Source organism: Anolis carolinensis, chromosome 6 (genome assembly GCF_035594765.1).
Source record: "Anolis carolinensis isolate JA03-04 chromosome 6, rAnoCar3.1.pri, whole genome shotgun sequence".
In the NCBI taxonomy this organism is placed as follows: domain Eukaryota; kingdom Metazoa; phylum Chordata; class Lepidosauria; order Squamata; family Dactyloidae; genus Anolis; species Anolis carolinensis.
Genome location: NC_085846.1, coordinates 18,414,190 through 18,428,538, shown reverse-complemented (window position 1 = coordinate 18,428,538; position 14,349 = coordinate 18,414,190). Strand labels below are relative to the sequence as shown.

Here is a 14,349-nt window from a genome sequence, read left to right as displayed (position 1 = left end):
CTGGGGCAGGCTAATGTATGAAGCAAGATTGGGTGCATTGGCACAATTTTAAAAATAAATTAAAATGTAAGCATTAGACCAGACAGCGTCACATAGAGGGAAGGACACAATCAGATTTAGCACTTCATTGAGTATCACCAGAGGACTTTAGTTCTGAGGGCAAACTCCTTGGTTCTTAAGTCTTTACCACAAGAGAGACAGCCAAGCACTATTTAAATAGAGCTGATTTATTAACTTCACATATCTACTCATGCAGCAAAAACATTATAGGGAAAGAAAGAGAGCTCTTAGGTGAGACATTTCAGACTTCTTATTCTGTTTTCATAGGAAATTGTTTAGGTCAAGTTTGACAGAGTTAAGGAGGAAGAGATAGACACTGGCTACATCACAGTGTGGAATTATAGCAGTTTGGCACCACATTAATTGCTGTGGCATTCTGGAATGTGTAGTTTTATAAGCTCTGTCAGAGCTATGACGAGCTACAAATCACAGGATTCAATAGGATGGATCTATGGCAGTTATAGCAGTGTCAAACTATAATTCTGTAGTGTGCATGGTCCCTGAACTCACATACAACAGTCTGAAACTTTTATCATAACATCTGTTGAGGTCCTTTGTAATCTCAGAACTGTGGCTCAAACAAAAGCACCATTGTTCTCAGAAAATTCTAATTACCTCACCAAAATCCAAGGATAGTCATGAAGGATGTAGATGTGTCTCGGAAGAGAAAATGGGATTAATCCTGATTATGTATTGCAAAAAGGTCTAAGCAAGATTTCACACGAATATGTCATCTAAATAATATTGTGAAATAAAGAAGATGTGTATGGAACTCTAGAATAAAAATTGGAAGAACAGAAACAAATTTTGGGACTTTGTCATCTTTTCTATAAATCTGGAAGTGCCCATTAATAGTGCAAAGTGGACAAGTGAGAATCAAAAGAATCCAGGGTATGACTGATCTTATATATTGGCATTTTACCAGTAATTGTGCAGTTCCCAGCACATGTTGCACTTGTGCTGCTGCACCTCACAATGTATATTTTGCATGCTCTGTTTTATCCTGCTTGCATCCTACTTTTAACTGTTGGATTTTACAGTGTTTTGTATAGATGTTAGTTTGATGTTGTTTCTGTAAATGCATATGACCATTGGTCGGAGCATTAATAAATTGATTGATTGAAGAATCCAGGGTATGTCTGGAAGTTGACGCACTGCAGAGAGAACCAAGAATATGGAACATATAGATATCAAAAGCATAAAGAGCTCTCTTCGAAGGAAATTGATGGGATAGAGCGAGAAGATGAAACAACCTGGAGTCCTGTTGTTAATAAGTGACATCTCAGCAAGTTCCCTCCTGTACCAAGCCGATTCCTGGCTCCCAAACCTGCTGAAGCGGCACCTAGTTGGACTGGTAATGTACTCATCCCTTTGCCCTCCTGGTTTTCATTGGATGCTCCCCCCTCCACGCCAAACACTATGGGATAGGCACCAGATGTGGCATTTTCAGACGTGTCACTCTGCCCTTCAGACAGAGCTGGCGGTATGCTGAAATGGGCCCCCTGCTTCTTGCACCGTTGGGCAATAGCCCTTGGGACTCCTCAACCTGCTGCCTGGAAATCTTCACTTCTCAGGACGGCCCCCAAAGCTGTTACAAAGACCCCCACGCCTCCATATCTATCGCTAAATTTGGATGATGGGAAGGTTTTCCGCCTCAAAAGCAATTGGGAACTGGCCCGTGGATTGCTGGTGTTTCTGCTCTGCTCTTCTCCAAGGCTGGTTCAGAAAGCACCCATGGTGAGAGACGGAGACTTTGAAATCTGACCCATATCCCATCCACACAATTCTTCATCATCCCCTGTAGCCTAAGGTGCTCCATAGCTATCTTTTGGGGCAGACTGGATTGTGTTCTTAGACAATGTTAGATTCTTCGTTATGGAGCAGCCTTCCATAGATGGTAATATGAACAGAGATATTCAAGCTCCCCTGAGACTAGATCCCCTGCCCACCCAATGATCTGGCCAAATCAAGGCTCTATGTATTTGAACCTGCTCATGAATTGGCAATCGAAAGTGTGTTAAATAAACACTGTCATTGATTTTACATACTCTAATGCCACCAGATCCCATCTGATATTGGAAGATAAGAGACTTCCAATGAATGTCAGATAATGTAGATTATATTTAAGATATAGGATCTGGTAAAACCACCTCTATTCTTTGCCTAAGAATGCTTTGTGGATTTCATGGGGTGGCTGTAAGTCCACAGGCAACTGGAAGGAACACACTGACATGGAGCTTTCACACTATGTAACATGAGTTTTATTCCTGGGTTATAAATGTCATTTCCTAATTGGTTCTATCGTAAAAACATGGATTTTTTAAAATGAAACTGTAAAAACTTTGTTTTTGCAGGACATTCTTCAGCACATTTTTCTATAGTTTTTGATGAATATTTCATAGAGTCTCGATCAATTCAACATAGTTTGTGGCAGCCACAAAAACAAATGTATAATAACTACATTCAAAGTGAGTACCGCACAATTAAACAGGAAATAACACTTTCAAACCAGCAACAGAAAATTTTTCAAAGGATACCTGTAATTTACCTGTAATAAAGGATACCTGTAATTTATCAAGTGCAAATATTACAGAAAGATGGGTATTGAGGCATTTTGTGGGCTAGTTGTTTTTGCATCAATTGATTATGAGTGTCACAATTGGCAGATGTCAGACTTGATCTTTCCAGTCTGAACGGTCATGCTAGACTTAGTCTGTTCAGCCTTGAAAATGATAGGAATACCAAAATCCTACGCTCGACTTATACATGAGATCAACTTATGCAAGCATATATCTCAGGTGTGGGCAAACTTTGACCCTGCAAGTATTTTGGACTTCAACACCACAATTCCTAACAGCCTACCAACCGTTAGAAATTGTGGAAGTTCATGCCCATGCCTGGTATATATCATATGCCTAATTATATACAATCTTTGCCATTGCGTTTTTCATGCTACAGCTTCTTGAATCCTCCAACCACCTTGAGCAGTGGTCACGTTGCCTCGTGGGTTCTGGAAGTTATAGTCTAAAATAGGATTTCTCCCTCTGACTTCATAATGGATGAACACGGATACGGTTCTAGGATTTTCTTCTTCTCACTGTGTATTTCTCTCTGCCCCTCCAAGCTTCTTTCCATCTCCCGACGGATTCTGGGCCAACGGCTATGGAGCTCATTCCTTCGTCTCACACTGTATGGACAGTTTGTAGCTGGCGAGACTCACGGAGAGATCAAGGAAACATTGCAATGGCTCCAGGGTTTGGGGGTCCGCCCTCTCCTTGCAGTCCCTATAGAGGAAGATGTGGGGCAGACAAGGGATGGGTGAGTATTGAGTGAACCCATATGGTAGCTTCACTTTAGGACAGCCATAAATTGGAATCAGTTTGAATGCAAACAACAACAGCAGCAGCAGCAGCAGCAGCAGCAGCAGCAACAACAACAACAACAACAACAACAACAACAACAACAACAACAACAACAACAACAACGGGAAAATAATTGGTTAATTTGGGATGAATTAGTAGATGTGACTAGTGTACCTTTATCCAAACCAAGTCAATCTGTCTTGGATTATTTGATTATGATCTTTGTATCTGCCGGGGATACTTTCCCGAATTTATGGTGCTAACAGAAAACTGTAGATAATAAGAAACTGTATAGAGATGAGCAACTTTTGTGAAGGTTACCATGGATTCATTCTGGAGGAGATAGAAAATTCTTAGTATCCTCTCTAGGAATGTTCTAAGCCCTCTAGTGGACACTTACGGTAACCTCTGGTGGAAGCATTCCATAAAATTGCCTGGAGGATCTTGAAAATTCCTAGCAAGGGCATATTTTGTCAGATACAGGCAAACGAAACCACAGCACTGGTTTCATAGTAAGTAACAGAAAAATATTAAACAAATACCTAAAATTAGTATAAAATGTTGGGTAGGTAACGGTAAAGGTTTCCCCTGACTCTGAGTCATGTCTGACTCTTGGGGTTGGTGCTCATCTCTATTTCTAAGCTGAAGAGCCAGCGTTGTCCATAGACACCTCCAAGGTCATGTGGCTGGCATGACTGTATGGAGCGCCGCTACCTTCCCGTCGGAGGATTTACTCACATTGGCATGTTTTCAAACTGCTAGGTTGGCAGAAGCTGGAGCAACAGCGGGCGCTCACTCCGCTCCCGGAATTTGAACCTGGGACCTTTCGGTCTGCAAGTTCAGCAGCTCAGTGTTTTAACACACTTCACCACCGGGGTTCCTTAAAATGTTGGGTACTGTTCCAACCTGTGATCCGTGGACCACCAGTGGTCCCTAAGAACTAAAATATGGTATAAAGCCTCACCGTTACTCTATCTTTGTAATGAGAGCAGCTGGTCTCACAAAACCCTCTTATAGTGCTGTGGCGACGGGGATATCAGGAGGGGAGAGGCTGACCATGAAAGGCGCAAAAATGAGCCTCCTGATTGCTGCTTCTCCTCCTCCTTCCTGCCCTTGAGCGGAGCTGTTCCATGTGAAGCCTGGAAGTGGGGGCACTATGGTCTCCTTGTTTTTAGCCCTGTCCCTAAGGTTATTTGGGGTGCTGATTCAGAAAATTGCATTGGATAGACCACACCCGCTCTAGATTATTAAATATGGTTTTCTGTGGGTGAGCAGATGGCGACTACTGGATGGCATATGTTCTGTGTCAGAAACTAGAGCTGATGTGGTCTGTCCAATGCATTTTTCTAAATCAGCACCCCAAATAACCAAACTGAATCTAAAGTTGACCAAAAACTGATTCGTAGCCCCTTTGGTACTAATGTTGGAGAGTGGTCCCTGGTCAAGTGGCCCCTGGTCACAAAAAAGGTTGGGAACTACTGAATTATCTGGACGGAGGCCATAGGGGGGCTCTAGACAAAGAAGTATAGCCCATTTTAGCAGGGGTTGAGTTGAAGGAGATAAAGCATTTCCCCGTTTTCCTGTTATTCCCTCCACCCATGTCCCCATCATGGAAACAACTATTGTTTATGAAATGGGAAGGGGGAGAGGGAATAACCATTGAAAACAGGGCCAGATGCATCCCTCCAAGGTCATTGACCTGGCCCCCGCCCTCAGTTTTAGACTTAGGCACAACCAAAGTCTGAAATGACTTGAAGGCACACAACAACAATGACAATATTAATTAACTTGATTATCTCATTGGCCAGAAGCAGGCCCACACTTCCCTTTGAAATCCAGATAGGTTTATGTTGGTTAAAATTGTTTTCATTTTTAAATATTGTATTGTTCTTTCATTGTTGTTGCTGCTGTTGTTGTTGTTTTTGCACTACAAATAAGACATGTGCAGTGTGCATAGGAATTTGTTCATCTTTTTCTTCAAATGATAATTCGGCCCCTCAACAGTTTGAAAGATTGTGGACCAGCCCTATGCTCAAAAGATTTGAGGACCCCTGCTTTAAAAGATAAATGTCTAAATCTCAAAACAACCAAAGCAAATACCCCTAATTTTAAGAGCAAGAGTCCAACTAAAAAAGCACAGACTTCATTGAAATCTTGAAGATGTGGAGCCACGCTGACCTCCTTCAAAAGAAAGTTCCCCATTGGGTTCCTTCTATGGAGAAAGCTCTGTTACATGCACCCACCATCAATGTAGGCTCACAGGATGATGGGACACGCAGCAGGGTCTCTAATGAAGAGCTTGGATTTCAAGCAGGCTCATTTGAGAAGAGATCTTACAATGCCATCATCCTGCAAGCATGCCAGATGGGGATGATGGGAGTTCTAGTCTTGATAAATCAGCATACCATGGGTTTAAAGGGAGTCAGCTTCCAGATTTTATCTCCCTCTCCACAATCACTGATGCACTTATTTGTGTGGTTTCCCCTCTTACTAGTTGTGAGTACTGTATACTGGACTTTATTTATTGGTTGACAAGAGCAGCTAGTGGTCTAGAGATTGTATAATGATAACAGAGGTTTTCAATAGCCAGGCTACATATTTATGGTATTCTAGGAGATGTGGTATGTGGAAGAGAAATGTGCGTGTTAACAGAGGAAATGTGATTTATACACTTCTGCTGGTAGTTCCCTATAATCTGCACAAAGCTGCCTTCTCATCTGAGGTTTTGCTCTCAGGAAGGGGTGATCCAGATAATCATCAAGTATTAAGGGTGATTTTTCACACTCTCAAGCAGTGTGTTGGAAACCAGTTATGATTGCAGCATGAAACATGGACTTATTTGAAAGCACTTTACATTCAGGTTCATATGCAGAGCTACTATTAGACATGATGAGACTATGTCAAAGTTGGGACCCAATAGCATTATTGGAATAAGTCCATTGTTCTAAAATAATTTGTTTTGTTTTACTTTCTTATATAGTATTTTTTTTCATTCTAAGATTGCACTCTCCTCACCCCCTGATATAGACATCTCTAATAATACGGTACGCCTTAAAATCATGGGTGTGTCTTATATATTTTTGGGGTGGTAGTGATAGTACTGAAATTAGTGTGCATCTTATGATCAATGTCACCTTAGAAGAGAAGAAATACCATATGAAGAAGTCTATGATTTATGCATGAATCAAGCACTGTGTACATATCTGTGGAAAATGCATTTCCAGATTTTGCATGGACACAAAAAACTGTGGATAATAGTGAAACCTATTGAAATGAAGGATTTTGAGACCAAAAATACCAGTTGAACATGGATAAATCAAACTGCAAATACGTAAGTTCTTGGGAAGCTCCTTAAAATTAAAATCCTAGGGAGATTAACCTCCAATGGAAGTCACCTTTGATGAACCTTGACAGGAGAAACTTCTCTCATTGCTAGTGCCTGGCTAGGGTTAGTAAAAGGTGTAGGTGGAATATAAAATCAGATTTTGATGCCTGCTGAACATCAGAAAAGTTGGAAGACATTGCTGTCCATGTATGGTTCCTGCTGAGTGCTTGGGAGAGACTACAGAGTGATGGAAACTCTCTTGCTATGTCTTAACCAGAGAAGAGTGGTATGAGAAGAATACCCACGCCATGCTGACCTGCCTGGATCTGTCGGTGGGGGGTACTACAAATCCCATGATGCAGCTCAGGGTGACAGCATTGATGGCGGCTGAGCTGTGTGTAAGTATTTTTGACAGAAGGGAGAAGGACCACTGAAATTGTATGGCTGGAGAGAGGAAATGTTGAACGATAAGTAGGAATGGGACACAGTATTGCCAAGTTTTAAAACATAAGGAACAATAAAAATTGACAACATATGCAGGATTGAAAATCAGAAAATAGCTATGCAGTAGAGTCTCACTTATCCAAGCCTCGCTTATCCAAGGTTCTGGATTATCCAAGGCATTTTTCTAGTCAATGTTTTCAATACATCATGATATTTTGGTGCTAAATTCGTAAATACAGTAATTACAACATAACATTACTGCGTATTGAACTACTTTTTCTGTAAAATTTGTTGTATAACATGATGTTTTGGTGCTTAATTTGTAAAATCATAACCTAACTTGACGTTTAATAGGCTTTTCCTTAATCCCTCATTATCCAAGATATTCACTTATCCAAGGTTCTGCCGGCCCGTTTAACTTGGATAAGTGAGACTCTACTGTAATTGACTCTTGGTATCTGATAGGGTTTAGTTAAAGGATCCCATGGATACCAAAGCCCATAGATGCTCAAGTCCCATTATATACAATGGCGTGGTAAAATGGTTTGCCTTCACTTTTATTTTTTTCTCTCTGCAGAAAACCATTACTTTACATCTACAAGAACAAAGTGGAAAGTCAGATCTGAGCTTAGAGAGAGTGGTGTCTGCCATGAAAGGAGAAGTGAGTCTCTTTTCCCCCTCTGCTCTCCTATTCCTTCATTTGTCTTGACTTCCAAGATTTCTTTTATAATTGGATAATTAAATATAATTTAAAATATGTCTTTTCCCCCCTTTTACCTCCAGGACCTCAATTTTGACTGCCTGACCCAAGAAGAGAACCAGCATTTCCAAAGATCTTTGCATCGACTCAATTCTGTAGCACGGGTATTAGGAAAATAACAGATTGACATCTGAGGTTTACATCTTGCTGGGTCGTGATAGACATGGCTAAGCTGGGAAGAAGATTTTGCATTTAGATCTGATGTCCAATTTATACTTGAGAGCAAGTCAGATTAAATTACATGGAACTTTACTTTGAGTAGATGTTCAGCTGTTCTAGAATTCAAATTGACATAGGCTTCTTACAGCAGGTAAATAGGATTTGTACAGTGAACAGTTCCACTTACTGGTTTCTGAAGTCTAAGGTCCCTTCAATACAGCTGAATAAAATCCCACATTTTCTGTTTTGAACTGGAATACATGGCAGTGTGGACACAGATAACCCAGTTCAAAGCAGATATTGTGGGAATTTCTGCCTTGATATTCTGGGATATAGGGCTGTGTGGAAGGGCCCTAAGATACTGTTAAGAACACAAATACTGTAAGCAATTAAAAGGTTGGAAAATAAATACATGAAACAAATTCAGAAGTAATTTTCTGAGGAAGAGAGGTAACTAGAGATAACCTTAGGTAGTTGACTACTCTCGACCCAATGCAAACCAAAAATACTTTTTCCAACTGCCCTGTTCAAAAATTAGAAAAATGCTACTATTATAATATCTCTAGGAATCTCTAGCTCCTCCACTATGACCCTATAGTCAACTTCTGCCAAAAATTGATCATAAAATCATGCTGGAGTACCTACAGTTGCCTTCCAGTGGAAGTTGATCATAGTGTTGCACTGGATGAGCTAATGATACATGTGGGGTGAGTGATCTTATTAACAAAAAAGACCCTCCCCATAAATGCACAGTGGAGAAACTTATTAGTAGCAGCGTGACCCAGCACCAGTAGCCAAAAGTGATAAAAAGAACAAAAACACACAGACCAATGTTATCTCTTCCTTTGGAGGTTTTCTTTGTAGCAAAATAATATGGCTGAACTATTTACAAAAACAAGGTTTCCATAACACAAATAAAGTTCTTTATATTTCCTTCTTTGCTTCCTCGCTGGGCTTCTTTCTCATGCAGATAAACAGCTTCGCTCTCACAGAGCCTCATCTCACCAAACTTACACAGAAGCTTCACACAGTAGCTTTACACACAGCAGCCTTCACACTGGAGCTTCATACATGAGGCCTTCAACCTGCGGCTTCTCTCATCAAAGCTTCTCACACTGAGGGCTCCCTCACACTGAGGCTGACTAAGCTGCAGGCACACCTGCTTATACTGAACTGCAACTTTTGCTGAGCCATTGCATCCATCCAACCCTTTCAGTGATTTACTCACATTTTTGCAATGAAAAATACGTAGTTAATTTTTAATATTTCTGACAATTACTAGATATAGCATATTAATTAAATCCACAAACAATCAAATTCACAAGATTAAACCCACAAATGTGGAAGGCTGACTATTTCATTGCAATCATATCTCCTGCTCTAGTATGCTGTGGAAAAAGGAGTGCGTGTTCTGGTGGATGCAGAATATACCTATGTGAACCCTGCCGTGACACTTGTTACATTGGCAATGATGGCTACCTGGAACACACAGCATTCATGGATCTGGAACACATATCAGGCATATCTCAAGGTGGGTCCCCATAATCCTCTTTACTCAGGTGCCCATTTTTCCTTCTACCCCAGCACATCATAGAAGCATAAAAAAATAACCCACTGCAACTCTGCCACCCGAGTGAAATAATAGACTCTGCTTTTCTCTGTTGTACATGACCATTTTGCTTTTGACCAGTTCTATCTTTATTCAGGACACACTAGATCGGTTGACTCAAGATGCGTCTCTCACTGAACACCTGGGTGTCTGTTTTGGAGTGAAGCTGGTACGGGGTGCATATCTGGAGAAGGAGCGGAAATTGGCAAAGGAAACGGGGTACCCTGACCCTGTGCAACCCAACTGGGAGGCTACCAATGATAGGTAAGGACTTTGCCCATAGACCTGCTCCTCAACTATATAGTCATTGACTGTGAGGAATGGAAAGTTTCATCTTCCTCATGCTGATTCAGTCTTCACACGCATGTGCTTACGGAGCCAAGACTAAACCACAGCCACACAATAGAGAGGAAATACAAAACAACTGAGTTTTTCAGGGGTATGAAAGCTCTCAAGAAAAATAGATATGGCAAGAGGAGTGAAGCTCCAAAACAGCCCAATGATAACTCGATGGCATGAAATGTGAACAAATTTATTCGTAGGGCAAAGAAAAAACAGAGGGAAAGGGGTAATAAATTGAAGCAGCTAAACAAGGAGAAGGCGGAGAAGGTTCCAATGCTGATAGGTGTTCAAACAGAGGAAAAGATTATGTAATATTGAGGTTCACAAATTGAGATTCAGTGGGAATCTCTGGGGAAAGAAAACAGATGTGGTTCCAGTGGAGAATCTGGAATGGATGACATTTTCTTTCTGAACTTCCTGTTGGGAGTCTTTCTTCCCTTTTTGATGCCTGTTTCCTTTTTTCCTTGTGATACAGTTACCAACGCTGTTTGGATTTCAGTTTGGATCAAGTGTCTAAAGCCAGGGGGAGCTTTGAGCTGATTGTGGCAACGCATAACGAAGCCTCAGTGATGCATGCTGTCCAGAGGTATGAAAAGGAGGCAGAGAAGGGAGCTGCCTGTCTACCATATATACTCACTTATAAGTCAATCTTATGGACAAGTTGAGGACAGATCTTGCGGCCGAGATTGTGGATTTTGACATGACCCATGAATCTCGAGGATCATATTATTTAAAAAAAAAACCCATGTGTACCACTTACACCTACATGCTCACAGCCATCACTGATGAATAGAGGTGAGCACATAGTTCTTACTAGTTCTTTGAACTTGCACTGTTTTTTTTCTTTCCAGCAGATCAGAGTGAGTTGAAATAATTTGGTTGTCTAACACAGATCAACATATAGAAATCCCCCCTGCCCACAAAGATGCACAAAACCACTTGGGTTATTCGGCACATAAGATGGAAAAATAAGTCCTTCTCCACAACTTTAGAAGTAAAAATATAGTAAGAACTGTTGAAAATAGCTACTTCCCAAGCCTCTCACTATTTCTTTGTTAATGTATATATTTGCTAATCTGTATTCTATGTGTATGTTGATTTGCCAAATTGACTTTAAATCTTTGGTGTGGAAGGGACTATAGACATATGATAGTACTGAGCATGTTCAGACTCAGGACTCCATTTTGTATTGTCTTTTGCATCAGACCTCAGTGGAGGTGGATGTATGTATGTTGCTGTTTGAACTTCAATATAGAAGTATGCTTATGGATTTCACTGAAATCAGTAGAGTCTCACTTATCCAACATAAATAGGCTGGCAGAACGTTGGTTAAGTGAATATGTTGGATAATAAGGAGGGATTAAGGAAAAGCCTATTAAACATCAAATTAGGTTATGATTGTACAAATTAAGCACCAAAACATCATATTATACAACAAATTTGACAGAAAAAGTAGTTCAATACGCAGTAATTACTGTATTTACGAATTTAGCACCAAAATATCACGATGTATTGAAAACATTGACTACAAAAATGCATTGGATAATCCAGAACATTGGGTAAGCGAGTGTTGGATAAGTGAGACTCTACTGTATACTTAAAAACTAATGACTATTGATTAATAGAGATGTGCACGGTATTTGTCCTATTTGTTTCATTCATGTTTCCATTTCGTATGGTCCATTCGGATGGAACGAACCAGAAAGACCCCCAACGAAACAAAAACTGACTCGAAACGAAAGGCAGGCGGGAGCTATATCGGCTCCAAGCCTGCCTTTTGGATCGATCAGTTGTAGGCCCTGTGAGGCCTGGGTGTGTAGGCCCAAAGCCTGCACTCAGACCCAAAGCTCCTGGGCCTATGGATGCAGGCTTTGGGCCTACGCACCCAGGCCTCGCAGGGCCTATAGCTGATTGCTGAGTAAGGATCACCTGGGGGGGGGGGGGGAATTGGAGGTGGCTGGGTCATCCTGTGACTCCCCTCCCCCCTTTGCCCCACTCCTTACTAAGCATTTGAGTGGCCTTGGCTGATGCTGTGGCCTTGGCCGGTGCCTCCCCCCCCCCCCCCCAAAACAAAACAAAAAAAAATATCTGACCTCCTGATTTTGGGAGGTCAGACGAAAATGGATCAGGGCCTTGACGAAAGCTGGGACCTGAAACAGAACAAGGTAAGTCCTGAATGCACATGACTATTGATTAAGAATGATACCCTGTGTACTCAGAGAAGCTATATCCTATCTATAACTGAACTTAAATAAGAAATGTGCCTGTATGGTGGATTAATACAAGATACAGTAGAGTCTCACTTATGCAACATAAACGGGCCGGCAGAACATTGGATAAGCGAATATGTTGGATAATGAGGAGGGATTGTGGAAAAACCTATTAAACATCAAATTATAAATTAAGCACCAAAACATAATGTTATACAATAAATTTGACAGAAAAAGCAGTTCAATACGCAATAATGCTATGTAGTAATTACTGTATTTACAAATTTAGCACCAAAATATCACGACGTATTGAAAACATTGACTACAAAAATGCGTTGGATTATCCAGAATGTTGGATAAGTGAGTGTTGGATAAGTGAGACTCTACTGTATTCATGAGTAAACAAGATATGTTATTTTTCAAAGAAGCCTTTTTTTAATCTCTGAGGGCATATTTTAAACTAAGGGGTTTCAAGAGAGTGTATATGTTTTGGGCAATTACAACTGCAATTTCAACATTTCAATTTCAAGAAACAACCATCCTCTGCTAGCCAAATATATTTTTATAGTGCCATGTCTTTGGCCTTGGCAGTTCAAAGATATGGTTTTTTAGTATAACAGCTGAGCTACCTGTGTGCCGTTACATTAATATGAATATCACTTGTTCAAAGAGTTGACTTCTAACAAGGCCATGCTTTTCTTGACTAGCGATTTTGAAAAGGTGGTCTCACATATTCATGGAGATTCACATTTGCCAAAAGAATATGTGCCCAGAGATTGGGTGCAGTTATTTTCCAATAAGAACAAATTAAATAAATAAGTAATACAAAATTCCCCCTGATTTGCTAATTGAGACAGCTGCTGCCCCTCTGTCTAATATCAGAGACTGTTGTATAGGCCAGTATTTTTATCTGCATAGTATTAATGCAAGTAATTGAAACTCTGAGCTGGAGTGGAAAGTGGCTTGTCCAAATGAATTAATGGCTGAGCTGAAATGTTACCCCATGCCTTCAAGCTTATGCTTTTTACTTCTGCACTTCATCCATACCCATTAGCAGCCTGTGCTTGTTTTAAGGATGGCAGAGATGGGTATCGACAAAGCTGCTGGACCCGTTAGCTTTGGACAGCTTCTGGGCATGTGTGACCAGGTGTCCTTGGCACTTGGTGAGTGTTATTCCTCCCCTCTACCAATTTCCCTTTTTCATTCTTCTTACAGTATGCTCACATCCTTTCTTTTTATTCTCTTTCCCCTTTAATCACTCCTTTGTGCACACCTAGGTCAGGCAGGCTATGCCATCTACAAATCCATCCCTTATGGATCGGTGGAAGAGGTGATCCCATATCTGATCCGCCGTGCTCAGGAGAACCAGAGTGTCCTGCAAGGGATCAGGAAAGAACGCAACCTGTTACGCTCGGAGCTGCGCAGACGGATCTTGAGAAGACCTTGAGGAAATCTAAATATTTCCAAAGAACTATCCCACTTCCCCGCCCCCCTCCAACCTGGACTCATAAAAGTATGACCACTAACATCCTCTGTTCCAGTGTCACGCCAATATAATCTTCAAAATATTCACCATTTTGGTTTGCCAGATCCCAAAACAGAAACTTGGTAATATCATGGATATATTAACTCTAATATACTCACACAACTCCAGATAAACTCTAATGCACAAACATGCCTGCACAAGAAAGCTAGGCAAGGACCAAGCAGTGGCATAGTAATACAGGAGTAGGACTTGACATGTTAAAACCATTTTGGATCAAGTGTTAGAAAAAGAGAAATTAATGGGTGGCTGTCAAGTTTTCAGAATTTTCCTGTAGTGTGTTTGCTATCAGTTATGGAAGTGTATCTTACTAGGGTGCATCTACAATGTAGAGTTAATGCAGTTTGGTATCCCTTTAATTGCCATGGCTCAATAGTATGGAATCATAGGAGTTGTACCTTCATAAGGCCCTTAGTGTTATGTGCCAAAAAGTGTCAATGCCTCACCAAACTACAAACCTTTGGCTGTGTTGGCTTTACAAATTGTATGGATTCCTTTGATCTATGAGAAAATAAAGAAATATGTTGAACAGACA

The 14,349-nt window shown here is 40.8% G+C and overlaps 1 protein-coding gene across 2 annotated transcripts; it reads left to right on the top strand.

The window, feature by feature from the left end:
• Window positions 1-1,489: 1,489 nt before the first annotated feature.
• prodh2 (proline dehydrogenase 2) lies at window positions 1,490-14,349 on the top strand. 2 transcript variants are annotated; one of them, XM_003225275.4, is made up of 10 exons: window positions 1,491-1,797; window positions 3,185-3,378; window positions 7,025-7,145; window positions 7,769-7,852; window positions 7,975-8,055; window positions 9,495-9,641; window positions 9,817-9,983; window positions 10,537-10,647; window positions 13,346-13,434; window positions 13,549-14,349. In XM_003225275.4, exons 1-10 carry the CDS (start codon window positions 1,546-1,548, stop codon window positions 13,716-13,718), a joined length of 1,416 nt encoding a protein of 471 aa, XP_003225323.2. In that variant the 5' UTR covers window positions 1,491-1,545; the 3' UTR covers window positions 13,719-14,349. The 2 variants fall into 2 exon arrangements, with proteins under 2 accessions (XP_008115725.2, XP_003225323.2); XM_008117518.3 differs by lacking the exon at window positions 13,346-13,434 and having other exon boundaries at window positions 1,490-1,797.

Bases quoted from the DNA above. Each gene is read 5' to 3' on its own strand.
- prodh2 (XM_008117518.3), top strand. From the start codon at position 1,546: ATGCTGAAATGGGCCCCCTGCTTCTTGCACCGTTGGGCAATAGCCCTT. The intron at 3,379-7,024 runs GTGAGTATTGAG...TGTCTTAACCAG, and splicing joins GTGGGGCAGACAAGGGATGG to AGAAGAGTGGTATGAGAAGA. The intron at 9,984-10,536 runs GTAAGGACTTTG...CTTGTGATACAG, and splicing joins TGGGAGGCTACCAATGATAG to TTACCAACGCTGTTTGGATT.